General features: G+C 47.8%; 6 protein-coding genes across 6 annotated transcripts; 3 read left to right on the forward strand and 3 right to left on the reverse strand.

Annotated features, from left to right (window-relative positions):
• Nucleotides 1-869: 869 nt before the first annotated feature.
• Nucleotides 870-2,056, reverse strand: BO88DRAFT_387404 (uncharacterized protein). The gene is made up of 2 exons (XM_025704815.1): nt 1,152-2,056; nt 870-1,099 (listed from the first exon to the last, which is right to left on the reverse strand). Exons 1-2 carry the CDS (start codon nt 1,890-1,892, stop codon nt 1,031-1,033), a joined length of 810 nt encoding a protein of 269 aa, XP_025563922.1. The 5' UTR covers nt 1,893-2,056; the 3' UTR covers nt 870-1,030.
• Nucleotides 2,057-2,685: 629 nt separating this feature from the next.
• On the forward strand, nt 2,686-4,778 carry BO88DRAFT_404460 (carboxylesterase). Its single transcript, XM_025706621.1, has one exon. The coding sequence runs from the start codon at nt 2,751-2,753 to the stop codon at nt 4,755-4,757; it is 2,007 nt and encodes a 668-aa protein (XP_025563923.1). The 5' UTR covers nt 2,686-2,750; the 3' UTR covers nt 4,758-4,778.
• A 51-nt stretch (nt 4,779-4,829) lies between these two features.
• Nucleotides 4,830-6,768, reverse strand: BO88DRAFT_481743 (uncharacterized protein; the record flags this gene model as incomplete). Its single annotated transcript, XM_025712195.1, has 2 exons — nt 4,830-6,675; nt 6,724-6,768. 2 exons carry the CDS (start codon nt 6,766-6,768, stop codon nt 4,882-4,884), a joined length of 1,839 nt encoding a protein of 612 aa, XP_025563924.1. The 3' UTR covers nt 4,830-4,881.
• Nucleotides 6,769-7,347: 579 nt separating this feature from the next.
• On the reverse strand, nt 7,348-10,270 carry BO88DRAFT_481748 (uncharacterized protein; the record flags this gene model as incomplete). Its single annotated transcript, XM_025712196.1, has 3 exons — nt 7,348-8,246; nt 8,287-9,834; nt 9,901-10,270. 3 exons carry the CDS (start codon nt 10,268-10,270, stop codon nt 7,348-7,350), a joined length of 2,817 nt encoding a protein of 938 aa, XP_025563925.1.
• Nucleotides 10,271-11,169: 899 nt separating this feature from the next.
• Nucleotides 11,170-12,767, forward strand: BO88DRAFT_481750 (uncharacterized protein; the record flags this gene model as incomplete). Its single annotated transcript, XM_025712197.1, has 3 exons — nt 11,170-11,598; nt 11,659-12,435; nt 12,495-12,767. 3 exons carry the CDS (start codon nt 11,170-11,172, stop codon nt 12,765-12,767), a joined length of 1,479 nt encoding a protein of 492 aa, XP_025563926.1.
• A 1,693-nt stretch (nt 12,768-14,460) lies between these two features.
• Nucleotides 14,461-15,242, forward strand: BO88DRAFT_414591 (uncharacterized protein; the record flags this gene model as incomplete). Its single annotated transcript, XM_025708172.1, has 4 exons — nt 14,461-14,491; nt 14,636-14,673; nt 14,719-14,787; nt 14,868-15,242. 4 exons carry the CDS (start codon nt 14,461-14,463, stop codon nt 15,240-15,242), a joined length of 513 nt encoding a protein of 170 aa, XP_025563927.1.
• Nucleotides 15,243-15,977: the final 735 nt, after the last annotated feature.

Genomic DNA, 15,977 nt, shown 5'->3' on the forward strand with positions numbered 1-15,977 from the left:
TCATGCAAGGCTATATTGGCCCAGAACTATCGCTTTTCTTGCAGAACCCCATCAACTGAAGCTGGTGGAACAACATAGCTTTCTGAAATGAGAATGTAGTATCCAAGTCATCGCCCAGTGCTCCAGATGATTGCGGCACCACAGGGCTTCCAGAAAGCATTGACGCCAATGTATTGAATTCTTGTTTATGACACATAAGTTGTGCTTGCGCTGCGCGGACGGCAGAGATTCAAGCACTCCACTGTGCCCTGGAACGACTGTAACGTATCTGCAACGTGTCGGTACACGTTGTGAGGAACTCCTGGCTATCAAGGATCTCAAGCGCCGGTTAATATATCGTCACATCTTATAACCATGAGCTCCAGCTTCTGGACTGCTGGTGTCTTTGACGCCAAGATCTTCGCTTCAGCACAAAGAAGGAAGGCATTTATAACAGGGCTAGAGAGCCTTCTTGGCTAGCCTTTAGGGGCAAAGAGCCATATTATTCTCTGAGCAAACACTCTGCCGATGATAGGAAGGCAGAAAAGGAAAGAAGTGAAAGCGGAATTTCTGCAAAGGAAGATACTGTACAAAAGATACTAGTCATCAGAACTATATTGAACTTTTGAGGACCTTAGGGAATGCTCACACCACAGCCTGAGGGTCATTATACCGCTCTCTTCCTCGAATTAGGCCTTGAGGAAGGGAATGTCCACATCAGTCTTCCAAAACTTCATACATTGATCTCGACCCGAGGACATCCTGTGACGGGCGAAGATGTGCATGGTGAGTCTCAATCGTGACTGAGGTGAGGGTATTATCTCTCCCATTGGACTATTTATACTGGTTTTCTGGTCTTGGGGTCTGTCTACATGCATGTGGACGCAAAAGCGTTCTCATTGAATACTACATCAATATTATCATCATATCTCAATACAGCGGGAAGGCACAGTTTCAAGTGTTTGTATATGATCCAACGATATCTCAAGGCGCGCGTTGGTGGTTGGAGACCATGTAGGCAAATATAGCAAAATATCATATATGCCAAAGATTAGAGTTTTGGAGATGCTCCTTCCACGTCAAACTCAGTTGTGCAAAGTAAGAAGGTGTCCTTCAAAGCCTGTAATACATCAGCACCTGTAGCTCCCTTTCCAGCAGACAACTGAACTTACCGACAATCTATACTTTTCATTGATCTCCTGGTAGTCCTCTCCAGCAAGCATATCACAAAAGTGGCGGATAGAAGGATAATGCACGATGGATATCTCATTCCACCAATCCTCCTCCTTTCTCTCCCAGTCTCCTCTTGAGTCCACGGCACTCGTGTTTCCAGACTTTGGCTTTACCACGTTACCCACTATCTTTGCATCTCCGCCTCTCTTTCCGGCCACAGGAATGAAAGACTGCCCATACTGGTAGTAGCTCTTCTTCCCATTTGGGTGGTTGAAGTGTAGTAAATTGAGCATCGTTACAGGCCCCGAATGCTGAGGTGTAAGCTGATCCATGAATTTAAGGAGCTCGGGTGAGAGCTCCAGGCTCTGGGAGGTCGGTTTGCTGCGTGCCTGGTCTAAGGATCCAGTCAATGGGACGGATGAAGCAGTGCGCTTAAGGGACTCGTCTCGTGAGGCGTAGGTGGCGAGTAGTTTGGAAGGTATTCCCACTGTTACATGGTACTGGGTCTTGATTTGAGATTGAAGAGTAGAGGGGATCGGAGGTGAATCCGAAGGCGGTTGGATGAGAACGAGAAGATCCCAAGGCGTCTTGGTTAGAATGTCCTGGTCGAGGACCGTGGGACGAATCACGGCATGTCGCGGTCTAGAGCTTACTATCACGGTACGAGAGGAGCGGAGAGAGTTGAGGAAGGTGCTTGTGTCGGTATTGAGTGCAAGCAGGTAGAGTGATGCGACTGGCATATTGGGCTGTGGGTCGTATAGAGGCCAAACAAAGGAGTCAAGGGTTATCTATCTAAGGCAATTTCGAAATCACCGCAGAGGCTGGCATCTGCATTTGCGGTTTATATCGAGAGTTGCCTTATTATCAGAACGATGTTTTAGGTAAAGACAAGGAGATACGAAGCAATATCCTTAGAAGAGATATGGAGAGGAGAGACGCGGAGATGGCGGAGATGCCTCGGCTGTCGGTCCCCCCGCACGTCACGTGGCACCCCACATTCCTGCATTTCCCCATTTGGATAGATTTATGTGCAACCTGCAAGCAACTTTATTCGTGACAGATTTCCCTCGGGATGCCGATATCGGCAGTACTCTATACTTAAGGAGGCTTGTTACAAGCTATCATCGGGGTTGTAAGTCACCTGGAAAAAACAGATCCCGCCATGCCGTCTCTGGATGAATCCTTTCAGAGAAATATGACGCAGCTGTGGGAGGTCCAACACGCTACGGCTCACTGGGGGAGCTAATACGCCCTGGAAAAGCGGGCAGGAGAGACTCACAGAGACTATGATGGCATGATCGGCAGTTAACAGGTAATGGGAGCCGCAGTTGCACAGGGACTGTGTCGGTCAAGCATTGGGGCCATGCCGTGAAGAGGTTTCTCTCCGGGATTCCAGCATTCGGGATGGCTTCTCCGAATGGCGGAGATACGAATAGCCTAATTTCCTCCTCAACTTCCCCACATCTCCTCCAGTTTTGACCGCGTGCGGAACAGACTTTATCCTCCACTACGATCGCAAAACTGGCAATTTTGGTTTCGCATAAATACCTGGGGAGCCATGGTCTCTGTCGGCGTAGCAACCCATCTTCACTGGCACAATGAGGGGCCGTACGTTCATCGCCACCCTGAGCTTGCTGTATAGCTGTGTACCAGCAGATGCCAGTCTCACGGTACTCTTCCAGAATGACGGCAACTGGACAACACATGCTGAAAAGCCCAGCGCCCTCTTCGTCAACAATGCCTTGACCTACCAAGATGCGCAGGAAACCTGTGCGCAGTACAATGAATCACTTCTTAGCTGCAAAGACTATCCCGATTTCCATTATTCATTCACATACCAACATTATTTGAAGAACATTGGCTCAGACCAGCTCTTCTGGTCTTCTTGCAGCTCAGACCGTCCGACATCTTGGAATGGCGAACTAGCCAATACCTCCTCGCCTGCTGGTCTTCCCTTCCTATGCTCCAATTCCGCCGAGTTCGTCAAGCAAGTGGATACCGATTATTCACACTTCCCAAGAGCCAATGCTAGCACCAATGGCGTCACTTTCGAGGGTCTGCGCGACCACATGGCATTCCGCTTCATGGGAATCCCCTTCGCCCAGCCCCCCGTGGGAGAACTTCGCTTCAAATATGCCCAAGAATGGGCTGAGAGCTCTTACGTCAACGCCACTAGATACGGCCCTGCATGTATCCAATCTGGCTGGTATGACGGAAACAGCTACGGCCTCAACCCCTGGGGAAATAGCGAGGACTGCTTGCATTTGAACGTCTACACCCCTTCTCTTCCATCGGCCAAAAATGAAACGAATTCCTACAGACCAGTCATGCTCTGGATCCACGGAGGTGGCGAGACTTCAGGAACCGGTGCCGACTCCACCTTCGACGGCGACAGTTTCGTTAGCCGCAACGACGTCGTTCTAGTCACCATAAACTACCGGGTCAACATCTTCGGCTACCTGAGCCTCGATGACTCTACCATTCCCGGGAACGCTCAACTCACTGACAAGATTGAGGCGCTCAAATGGGTCCAGAAATACATCCGAGCCTTTGGCGGAGACCCCAACAACGTGACTATCTTCGGTCAATCCGCTGGTGCTTCGTCCGTCATTGATCTCCTCACTACACCCAAGGCCAACGGCCTTTTCCAAAACGCCATCGCTCAGTCCATCGCCGGCCACGTCGAGACGTCCAACGCTTCAGCTGCCGCTATTCTCCCTTACATTCAGCCCCTTTGCAATAACACTACGGGAACCCAGCGCCTCAAGTGCCTGCAAGCCCTCTCGGCTGAAACCCTCCTCAACATCAGCTCCTACGTAACCTGGGATACCGTCATCGACAACCGCTACATCTTCGACTACCCACTCACCCAGATCGCTAAAGGCGTGATCAACAAAGTCAACTTCATTACCGGCTTCATGCCTGAGGAGGCGCAATCCATCCTCCAAACCACCATCTCCCCCAACGCAACAAATTTCACCACCACCCTCCAAACCCTCGTCAGCAGCGGCTCCATCACAAAGTCTGAAGAGGACGCCGTGCTCTCCTCTGACCTCTGGAGAAACTACTCCACTCCCTACAACGCAACCATCCACGTTGACTCACCCGCCGGCATGACCTGCTACTCCAAAGAATTTGCCTCCGTCGGTGCAGCATCCCATGCATACAACAGTCTCTACGTGTACCTGCACCAGCGCGCCTACGGCCTAAACTACTATGACTGGTACGATCTGTGCACGTACCCCGTCGGCAAACCCGACACACCTTACTACAAATGCCACTCTGGAGATCTGTATGAGGTGTTCGGGACATACTATCTATTTGATCTGCCGGTCCGTGCGCCGGAGGATATCTATTACACAAATATGGTGCAGGATATGTGGGCAGCCTTTGCCAGACGCGGCGATCCGAATGTTGACGAGGGGTATCTTCGTGCAAGGGGGTACTTCAGCAGCCTGAAGTTGATGGAGAGCTGGAAGTGGGATGAGTTCACGGAGGGAAGTGGAAGCAAGAACGTGGCTAATCTGCAGTATCCCGTGCCATTCTACTCGGGATTGCCGTATATGGAAGAATGTGTTGTTTTAGGCCTGGAGCATACCAACTAGAGAGGTAGACTGTATTTTGCGAGATATATAATCAAGACAATCATTCTAGCTAATAGGCGTTATTTCTTCATACGAACCTCAAACGATGCAACACGGCGATGCTCTGGTGGCAACTCAGTAACCCTCACTGCAACGGCCAGCTACGCCATTTCATAGGCCAGGTCTTTTCTTCTCGATCCGACGGCCAAATGGACTCGAAGATCTCCAAATCCATACTCCGCATCGTCTCGCCCCGTTTGCGTTTCGGCTTGAACCGGTTTTCCACCCGCATCCCGTTAGCCCCATCCCACTCGACCTGCCACGCGCCACCCATCTCCCGGTGGTAATCGCCGCCTCCGAGCAGCTCATGGCCCGTGATGCCCGGGAATCCCTGATACTGCCCAACCTGGCCTGAGAGAGGGTGCAGTCGGAGCACTCGGAGGGATCTCCCCGTTTTTTGGCCCCGAATGCGCATAAAGATCGCTGTAGCTAGCGCTTCGTCGAACGCACTGTTGATCGCGGTGTCCCGAACCGTCCACTTGGGAAGGCTGCCGTGCCAGGCTGGGATCGTCTGGCGCTCGTACGCAGTGAGCTCCCGTGGGGGAAATGGGGTCTCATAGCCTGAGATCATGACGGGTAGGCAGTTGAGGTGAAGGTCCAGTGTGTGGAGTGCTGGGAAACGGCCCAGAGCATCGTAAGCGGCCGTCTCGGTTGGGTGGCCCCGGTACCGTTGCACGGTGATTCGCAGCGTCTGTAGGACAGGGCAGTGGGCCGCCATGTTGGCGATCACGTCCGCAGGGAAGATCGGAGCAATTTGCCCCTTCCGCACGAGTCGGTAGGGCTCGTAGTTCTGGAACCGGGGTCGGGGCCTGTGCAGCTGCAGCTCGGTTAGCGTTAGGCCGTGGCGATCCAGGATAGCGGTGGGGAGCCATTCTGGGTGGTAGGACCCCAGCAGGCAGAGATAGGTTAAGGGCGGGAGGGCGTTGAACATGGCTTTAACTGTTGAGAGCCAGGTAGGAGAGGTTTCTGGGGGGTTCAGGGCGAGGGATAGTCGCTTTAGGGCCCGGAAGGGCTGCAGTTGGGCGATGGTTGTTAAGAGGGTGATGTCCTCGATGGCACCGACGGTCCACGCGGTGAGATATCTTAGATCGGTAACCCGGGACCAGGCCTGTAGGTTCTGCGCGGTCATCTTGCTTATCAATGGGAATGAAAGCATTTCCAGTTGCGCGCGTGGATGGATATTGACCTCGTCCTCCGACGGCTGGGTCTGCAGCCACTTGGTGTACCGGTGACAGGAGCTGGGTCCCGGCGTGGCGCTGATCTGCAACGTCAGACGCTTGATCCCCGGCGCTTGACGGAGAATATTCCGCAGAAGGCGATCGGGGTGCTGGGTGTAAAATTGGCCATTGGAATGCTCATAGTAAACGATCCAAGCGGCCTTCACCACGGTAGAGTGGATCCATTTATTTTGCGTGATATCCGCTCGGTAGGTATCGGGGCTGGCGAAGGACACCGACACGTGACAGTTTGGATGAGTCTCTGCTAAGGTATCTAGCATGGCCGGCGGGTATGATGGGCGCAGTAAAAGGTGAAGCCGCTCCAAACACACCAACCGTTGGAGGAGGGAGATAACCGGGCCCCAATCCCCCTTGTATCCGCGCAGTATGGGAGGGACATCGATATTCTCGGGAAGCGTCTCATTGAGATACTTCCCTACGTCGGTTTTACCTAAGTTCGAGGAGGTGGGATCCACGAGGGTGAGATATCTAATATGCGGCAAGACAAGAGTGGCGTCTAGCAACTGAAGCACACGGTGAGGTGGTTCGTCCGGCTTCAGGCGGAGAGTAAGATCTTTATAGAGACTCGGTGCCGTAATCTGGTTCCACTGGCGGTCAACCTGTGATAAAGCCCGCAGGGTTTCCCACGACACATCGCGAACCTAGGTTCCGAATTAGTTGGTTTCGAATGCTAATCGCAGTGTTCTTACTATTCCAGCGATTGAATGCTTTAGCTCCAGGGGTAGAGAATCCATGTTCACAACTCCGTGAGATGGCAGCGGAAATGTTGAAATGAGGTAGTGACGGGGTATTGTACATAAAGGACAGCTGTCAGGTGACTATACTCGTCCCTATGGTATCTAATACGTTCGCGCTAGTATTGCTGTTCACTTCGATATCTTACCAGCCTTTTACCAGGAAGTTGTTGATCCCGTCGAGCTTGATATCCAGAGATAGTCAGCCATATGTTGAGCTGCCGATAATAACCTTCTCTACATAGGCAAAGGTGATACAGCGAACTTCATGTGAAAGGACAATGTCGATGCTGGGAATCAGACAGCACACATCCAGGGTTTGGAAATTCAACAGCTGGAAGAGACGCTCCTCGATTTCAGCAGGACCGGGATAACATTTCCAGTTAGGTAGTTTCTTTATATAGCCCTCAACCGCTTTCCACACCGACAGGTGATACGGGAAATACTATCAAACAAGGCTTTTGTGCTAATCCGCTCTTTGTGGTATGAAATAGATCTTCATATCATGTGGACCGGATCTGAAATGCACATTTTTATGATCGTACTACTAGATACAATATCTGTGGTGCGGAGTTGTACCTAAGCTGTTGCATAGAAATTGAAGCAAAACTCAAACCTAGCAGCAGTGACTTCCGAAAGATCCAGCCCCGGATTATGTTCTGGTAGAATTTGGATGGTCCAGTTGGTGAACGGACCAACCTTGGAATACGTCTCGTCAGTTGCCGAGCCGATATCCCCATCTACAGTATCGTGGTCCGGATAATGAGGATTCTTCATGTTATACTTGAACCTGACAAACAGAGGGGCATGCTGGAATTCGAATTTAATGTGATCCCTGTTCAAGATTGTCTCCGTTCCCTGGTGTTTGATTGTGATATCGAGATACCCCTTGTGGGTCTTTGCACCTAACAGAAACACACGGACCTTGAGTAGACGAATGTCGATCATACCATCAAAAGGGTTGGGAGTCCCTATGGGTGGAAGAACTGGGATTGGAATTGTACGAGCAACACCATCTCTTCCTCCCATTTTGATAGACTGGACATAGCGATCGGGGATATTGTAGGGCAGCTCCTTGTACGTCTGGGGATTTTGTCCCATAGTTTCCTTATACAAACTGTATTGAGTGGACAGTTTGCTGTACACATTTTCCAGTGTTGAGGCATTGAATTGAGAAAATTTAAAGCCCTCCATTGCCTTACCGATGTAGTTTTCCTTGTCGAGGGCAATGAACTGATATGCCAATTGCATCTTGTGCAGCCAGTTTTGGGTTGTATGTATACTGTCGGTGTATAACTTCTTCATAAATGCTGTCATTGTTGGATGATCCGCACCTAATTCGTCATACTGCTTGCGACTGATGTCGCTCTGCTCAGCGGTGAGCGAGTCGAGTTCGGTTTGGCATTTGATCAGCAAGGTCACGGCTTTTGTATATCCCATTACCGCTGAATTGCGTTGTTGAACAATTTCTAAGAAGACTAATCAGAATGGTTCCATCAACGGATAATTCAGACTCACCAATGTAATCGTCAAATCTTTTCTTGACTTCATTTACCGTATCATCCCCAAGAACGTTGTGGAATTCACCCAGAAGCTCTTCCATCTCTGCTGCAATGACACATAGCTTGGTTGCCCCTGGATCATCAAAGTCGACACCACCATCCTTAAGAATCTTGAACCCTTCGCCAAGTCCGTCGATAGTTCCACTCATGTCCTTGACTTCCCTCAACAGATGGCTTCGGTCAACCTTGACGCCACTGTCTGACTCGAGCTTCGTTAGCGATTTATTTGCAAGATTTGCCCCTTGGAGAATGACCATGGGTGCAGATCCGTTCACAGAGATGATCTGGGAAAGAGCAGACATCAGGTCCTCAAACGAGACACTGGTAGGAAGATTGATTTTATCTTCCACCATCTTAAACTCTCTCAAGAGACTTTCCTTTGCCGGTTTGATAGACTGGTTAGAAACCTGTATTCTGTCAAAATTATCAGTGAGGTCGTTTCTCTCTTCCTTGATTTGATCGTCGACTAGGCTTTTGCGGAATGTGCAATCTCTCTGTCGGTCCCGAATGGCCTCCTTCTTTTGCTGGGCATCCATCTCCCCTCGTAGAAAGGTGAGGTAAGTATTCTCGGCTTTCTCCAGCGTTTCTATCATGGGGCGGGTTGCGCCTTCGTAGAACTTGAATGAGCCTCTAGGAACGTCTTCCTGGCTTTCACCATAGGTGTTGTTTCCAGATAGCAGACTGATCTGGTTGGCTTCGGCTTCATTCTTGATTCCACGGAGGAGATTGAAAGATATAGGCTCTTGCGTGGTTTCTCCATTGCTGAGTATATACAGAGAAGGCTCGGCATCTCTGTATGCCTGTGCAAGCTTTGTTTGAGAGATGTTTGCTTCCTCCTCGGACACGCCCAAGAATGCTAGTCTTCTTGCAAGCCGATTAAAAATAATAGAGGCTCTAGCCTTGTCCTCTTCCGACCCACAAAACCAGAGAAGGTTTCCCATGTCAAGTAGCATTCGGCATTGTGTAGGATGTGCAAAACACACATCACCATTGAGAACTTTGTCTTTTTCATCCAGACGATACACCCTTGGGAGTACTTCGACCTTCCCAGGGGCGCCAGACGGCCCACGCGATTTCGTCCCCATGCCTCCGGTGCCGTATGAGCCACCATGCACAGACATATGTTGCTGAATGTTACCCGTCTGATTGTCGCGGGCCGCTTGCAGGTTGATGAATAGTTTGAAAATATCAGTCTGCATCATATCCCTTGAGGTTTTGAGCATGGATTCCTTTGTCTTCACTGAATCAGGAAGTTTCACTGCCTGTTCGATCTCCTTCTGATTGACGAGCGATACAAGGAGGGCCGCATCGCTCTGCAGATCTCGGGGCCAAACTAGTTTCTTGTCCTGCAGCTTCTCGTATAGTTGAACGGAGACCTCGAAAACCTCTTGAAATATGCTGCTCACGATGACGGTGATCTTCCCTCCATTCCCCCCGTTTCCACCAGCAGGGCCAACCTCCTGGTCAGTCACCGGACCCCGGTTGAGCCCGGCACCCCCATCACCTGTACATCATATGTTAGCTACTTTGCTGTACTTATTCAAGAAATTCAAGGGTAACTACCACTTACTGTAGAGTAAAAGCTTCTCTACAGCAGGAGGATCAATGTGCTCCGCGTAGATCTGAAGATCCCCTCCATCGTAGCCGTCTGGGTGATCCTCATCGCCTGCCTTCCCAGAAATGTCTACGTTACAGGCACTTGGTATTACTTCTGCGCCAGACAGCTCACTGGTGAAGATACAGAAACGATTTCTTGGCGGGTCGTCTTCGTTCTCAGTCTTCAGGTCACCGGAGAGACTGAACTGCTCCACGTAGAAAGCATATGGAGTTTTGATACTCGTCTCGGGACTATGAGAATCCTCTGAAACAGATAAGAGAAGTTGAGAATCAACTAAAGGGTATTGGACTGTATCGGGGTCTGGGAGGGGATCTGCAGGCATTTTTGTTCACTTGAAGTGCAAAAAGTAACGAAACAATGTGTTATTTTGATTGCTTTCTGAAAGATGCCGTACGCTATATTCTATCTCCCAGTACGTAACTAATAAATCTGTTAGTCCTCCCGCAATTGCCATATCGGCGTCTCCGTGTTGTTACTCTCACGAGGAGGCAAGGGATTACTTCTCAGCTCTCAGCGCGTTATGCACCCAACATCAAAAGCATCATCGTGCGTCATGTACCCCTCTTCCTGTGACACAGTGTTGGGCAGCCCGAAAAGTCGTAGGTTTTAATTGCTCCTTGGATACATGTTTCACGTTGCCAAAATCTCCAGCGCATTGCATCTATGCGCTGAATAGTGGGACTGCGGGATTATTGTGCATAACGGAATGTGATTGTTGTAGCATGCGAACATTTACAGCCAATAATCACTGGACATATGGACTCACGTACCCCCTCATATTGTTGAAAGGGATCAGGCAGCTAAGCCAGCTGTTTGATTTTTCACCTTCCCCCCTTTCTTTATCTCTGTGTTGTTTTCGTAAAAACTGCATTCCAGAGCACTTGGCGAGCCTAGCTGTGGGGTTGCGGGATTATTGTGCATTCATATTATGTGAGTATTGCTGCAGAATGGTTGCAACATAGCCAATAGTCATTGGACTTAGTACCCCATGATTTGCTAAATAACAGGAGACATGGTGGCTTATGCTCAGCTTGGGATTGAAAGTCACTGGTCAATGTACCTTGCGACCGTATCACTAATGTACGGTCATTTGCTCCCCTAATTTCAACCTATATTAGAGCATTCTCGTTGCTCCTCACTCAAACACACTCTTTAAACATTCAGACACGGCTTTGGGGTTGCCATCGTCGCCACATTATCCATATCTTTGGAAGCGTCATAATGGCTCTCCCCCAAAAGTCCAAAGCAGACTACTACCAAGCACTTAGTGGTAAGGAAACCACTGACGACTGGGATATTCTCGTGTCTTACTCTGAAAATGAGCTAAACAATCTACTTGACAAAATCTGGGGTGAGAAGAAATTCTTCTACAACCGCACATTCCCCGGCGCCAAGGAGACTATAGGAAATATTACGATCGAGCATACCTTTAATCTGAGCTTGACCTCACCCCGGCTGAGCTTCGATTCTATGAACGATGGAGGACCAAAAGTCAAACTCACGATGGGATTCGCCGGAGAAATGATAGCAACAGCCACGATCCCTGGTGGAGAACCACAGGAATCAACGACGGAAATCCCTGAGGGTTGGGCTGATTTAGTATTGAAAGTGCCACTTACATCGTTCAATATCACCAATGGGGATGTTGAGGTAAGCCCTTACCCGTTTTCCGCCTATATAGAGTAGCTGGACTGACAGGACCATGACTAGAATGCCCAGAATATCATCCACTTTGGAGACACGGGTGACAGCGATCATTGTGTGATCTTTCATTTTCAGAACATGGAATCTCAATGGGACTTTGTGCCCCACCCAGGAATAGATCCATCTGTCGAGGAACAGCTAAACCAGGCCGGAAATAATATCACAGGGTGGTTCAAGACTATCGACAACGTGGGTATGATCGACTATGGGCTGGCCAAAATCAACAGCAAAACTGATCCAACGTCCAAATTACTCCGTCCCAAGTCGTATAAGATAGTCTCATCTAAAGGACTGCTAAATATCTTCATTCAGACCGAAGGTGGGAGTCCCTATCCAGGGAATGATCAAAACACCCAGTTTGGACGTCGGTACAGTGGTTTCAACTTTAGTTCTATACCCCAGGACTACACAGCATGTATTATCATCTCTCGCGAGCTTTTTTCCAGGAAGTTTCTCTTGAATCAAGTTGGAAAACAGTCCTCTGCCATAGATGTGGTCGACAAGACCAAATCTATAAGCGATTCGACCCCTGGTGCGGTCATGGATGTGAAGTACGCGAAATCAGTTATCGTGCCTGCGAAGAGCTACTATATCCCTCCAATCCATTTCTATATCGAACGGTGTGATATTGACTGGAATGAGCATCCCCTGCGCCTTACACTTTCAGATGAGCCACCTTATACAGAACCAAAATATAAATGGGACTGGGACTTCTCTGCCCGTACACAATACTGGGCCAATGAGATCCCAACTGGCCTGACGGTTTTAGCTAAGGTCGAAGGAGTATGTATATTCCTTTATAATAGCTTTCTATAACCCTACTGTTTCTAACATTTGCACAGAGCAAGAGGAGATTTGCATGGGTGAAAAACTACAGTATTAATTTCGATCTTTGTCTGACCGGTAGTGATCAGCCGGAAACGTGGACTGAGCCAGCCCACCCTGGTGCTGAGATCACGCCTCAAGCTTCCCTTCCAAAATTTAGTATTCCCTTGGAAGAGCTCAACTTCTTTGCGACTCAAAATATTCTGGCTCCGGGTGAGAAGTTCATCTCAGCGTCTGGTTTAATGTTTCCTGGGGACCTCGTGTTGATAGGCACAATTCCTACAAACTGATAAGGGGGCTTGCTAGTGCATCTTTGGTGGAAAGAATGCGTATTTTCAGCTGGGCTTTTGTTTTTGACCTTTCGGATGCAGTATGCCCAGACAGAACGGATCTCACAACGATGATGGTCCTTGGGGCAATTACCACACTAAGATATACACTTTCTCGCGATTTTTAAGTGCCTTTTAGGTATGTGTGACTTTATCAAGTAAAACAAAAGACAAACAAGAGAGAGAGAGCGAATTTCCATAGCTATTGTCCTACCGCATGGTTAGTCACTATTACTTAAAGCGTAATCCAGATCATGATGGGAGGACTCCAATTACTTTGATGCTTACCAGAGGATGTGTTTATCGCTGACCCTTGGGGTTGGCCTTTGATTGATAGCTATAGTGTGGTCGTCTTCTCGCTTTTTTAAGAAGCAAATACTGGGTCTCTTTCCCAATAGAGGTCCAGTGTTGAGACCTTCATACGCAGGCGTAAAGAATTGATTAATTCAATTATCTATATCAAAAGGATTCTGAGAAGGTTCCGTTTCCCGAGACTCTCTTATTAAACCCTATCAAACCACTCGATCAGAGCAATAACCGCAATATCTCTCGGCTGTAGGAGGCCATCGCATCCCCGTCTGCAAAGATTCGTGCTTCATTCAATAATCCTTTCGCATACATGGATCCATTGACCAGTTCATTCTGCCTCCCTTACCTTCAATGCTCATATTCAATCGAAGCTGGCTCCATTCCCTTCTTCACCAATCTCACAGAAGAGACTGACGTATTCATTAAGCCCTGATCCCAGCTTCCCTAGACTATTCACAATGCCATGCTCTCATTGAAGCCGCTCAGACATTCTACATCAATATTCCTTATCTATATAGTCATCCTTCACTAGCTGGCTATAACCATCGCATCCTTTTTCCCTCGTCCTCCAGGTATAAATATCTCTCTCATTTCTGACTTCGATCTCTTTCTTCTTCTCATCTCTGGCCCTCTTCTATATTTCAATCTTGTCTCTTTCAATCAAGAACTAAGAAGAACAAATGAAAATTAAAATCAAGATCCACAAAAATTTATGTACATACAATAAATAGCATATAGCGAGCCTTGCCCTAATATTGATTGAGGGCTTAGTCTAAAGACTGAGCCTACGGGCACCAACTATATATTGGCAGATAGCAATATTCAAACAGGTAAGCGTCTTACGCAGGCAGTTTAATTGTCTTCTTCGACCTCCAATCTTAGCGGGAGTGATTGTCTGATCGGTTTCTTTGTTCTTTTTCCCCCTCCTTTTCCTATTCTGTTTGGCATAATGCTGTTCGAGTCCATCAATCGAGCACACGTGATGCGTGCACAACCTAAATATGAATGACATACCATTAGCTAACGCCATATAAGTACATAGATTTGCCCTGCTTTATGCTGTTAAGCCCAGCATTTTGGGCTGACTATACCCTTAGAAAGGAAACGAAATGTTAAACGGAATTAGAAAAAAGATTCTTGATAAAATCGAGCAGTAAGCACACTTTTTCACTGACAAATCGAAGAGTACATAGCCTTACGATTTACAGTGGCCAAATATGGCACTAAGCAAGAAAAACTCTTTCAAATTTCGATGATCCTATTAGGTTGATCCCCCTAATTATTTAATTAGGGAAAGGCCTCTTTCGAGGATTTGAGATTCAAGGTAAGTTCCTTCTAGTACTTAATGTACGAAAACTACTATCCGGTGTTTCTGTGTATGTGATGCATATATTTTAGCCATTTTTCATGTACTGTACCATATGAAGTCCAAGTTCCAGTCATTCAACCCTTAGGAAATCTCTTTAGTGCAAATTTACTTCCCTTCTGACGTCTTAACTGTACACAGATAATAATTACAGATCGCAACCGCGATAGTTCTTTTAACTTTGTTAAGTGGGTAAGTCTGACAACTCAACTTTCAAAATGCACTCCTCTCGCAAAGCCCAAAATGCCAAAGAGGGTTAAGAACCAATCCAGCATCAATGACTACTTCAAGAGGAAGCAGGATAAGGTCAGTGACCTTAATCCAGCAATCTCTCTTCTAACAAACGTCACTGAGTCTGCGATCAGTGATACTAACTAAGTTTATAGATCATAAATGCACTAGATGATGCAGGTGTTGTTGTGCCTGCCGGCATGCTGCCGGTAACGAGACTCCTTACACCAGCTCAGAAGCTACGGAAAAAAGAACTGCGTGATGAACTTCACAGATTGCAGTTGCTGGAGGACGAATACCGCGAAGAATATAACAAGAAAAAAGAAGAGTGGACTTCCTCACGGAAGGAGTTGGTCGACCAACTTGCTGCTCACGACAAAGAGTACAAGACAGAGATCGAGCCCGATGAGAAACTGTTGACTGATGACAACGCGAACATCAAGGCTATTTATTTTCAGAGACCAAGACTTCATGAGCAAAAAACTGGGCATGTTAGGAGCATAATAATAGACAAAGAACAAGAAATTTAATACTCTCACAGGCAGCTAGCAGGCTGCATACACTCACTTACATCTGCTTAGTCTAGCCACGCCTTTACTTTCATTAATTAATCATATCCAGCTACAGAGACAACTTTCCTACGTCGCGACAAGCTATGCTTTTTGTGTTCTACGTGTCTCTACGAGTGTTTACTGCAAGTTTAAAGGATTTAAAGGCGTTCAGAGCCGTATTCTTTGCTTCAAACAGTGAAGCACCTACATAGCTAGCATCTAACTAAGCCGGCTCGATCGGATATAAGAATATGAATTAAATTGAGTTGACTTCATCGGCAGCACCATGGCTGGCAAACCGTCGGAAGAACTGGCAGTTGAACTTAAGTGGTCCGTTATAGATCTACATAGTAAAGAGCCGGGCGTAAATCCAATCAAGGCACTTGAAGGGATAGATATAACCGTAACCTAAGAGCTAAAGAATGAAGAGAAAAAAGAAAAAAAAAGAAAGAAAAGAAAAGAAAAAAGAAATAACAAAGAATATGAGACTGGAGGTAGAGGCCACAAAAGGCAGGGTATCAGGTGATGTGCCCACAGTAAGAGGACTGCATCTTTTGCTTCTCAATCTTCCGTCTCAGCTACCATCTCCATCATCCTCATCACCCCCACCATCACCACCACTACTACTACTACTACTACTACTACTACTACTACTACTACTACTACTACTACTACTACTACTACTACTACTACTACTACTACTACTACTACTAC

This window comes from Aspergillus vadensis, assembly GCF_003184925.1.
Source record: "Aspergillus vadensis CBS 113365 unplaced genomic scaffold BO88scaffold_9, whole genome shotgun sequence".
In the NCBI taxonomy this organism is placed as follows: Eukaryota; Fungi; Ascomycota; class Eurotiomycetes; order Eurotiales; family Aspergillaceae; genus Aspergillus; species Aspergillus vadensis.

Excerpts from the sequence above, each read along its gene's own strand:
- BO88DRAFT_387404 (XM_025704815.1), bottom strand. The coding sequence starts at position 1,892 with ATGCCAGTCGCATCACTCTACCTGCTTGCACTCAATACCGACACAAGC. Across the intron at positions 1,100-1,151 it reads ATGAAAAGTATAGATTGTCG|GCTTTGAAGGACACCTTCTT; the intron begins GTAAGTTCAGTT and ends GATGTATTACAG.
- BO88DRAFT_404460 (XM_025706621.1), top strand. The coding sequence starts at position 2,751 with ATGAGGGGCCGTACGTTCATCGCCACCCTGAGCTTGCTGTATAGCTGT.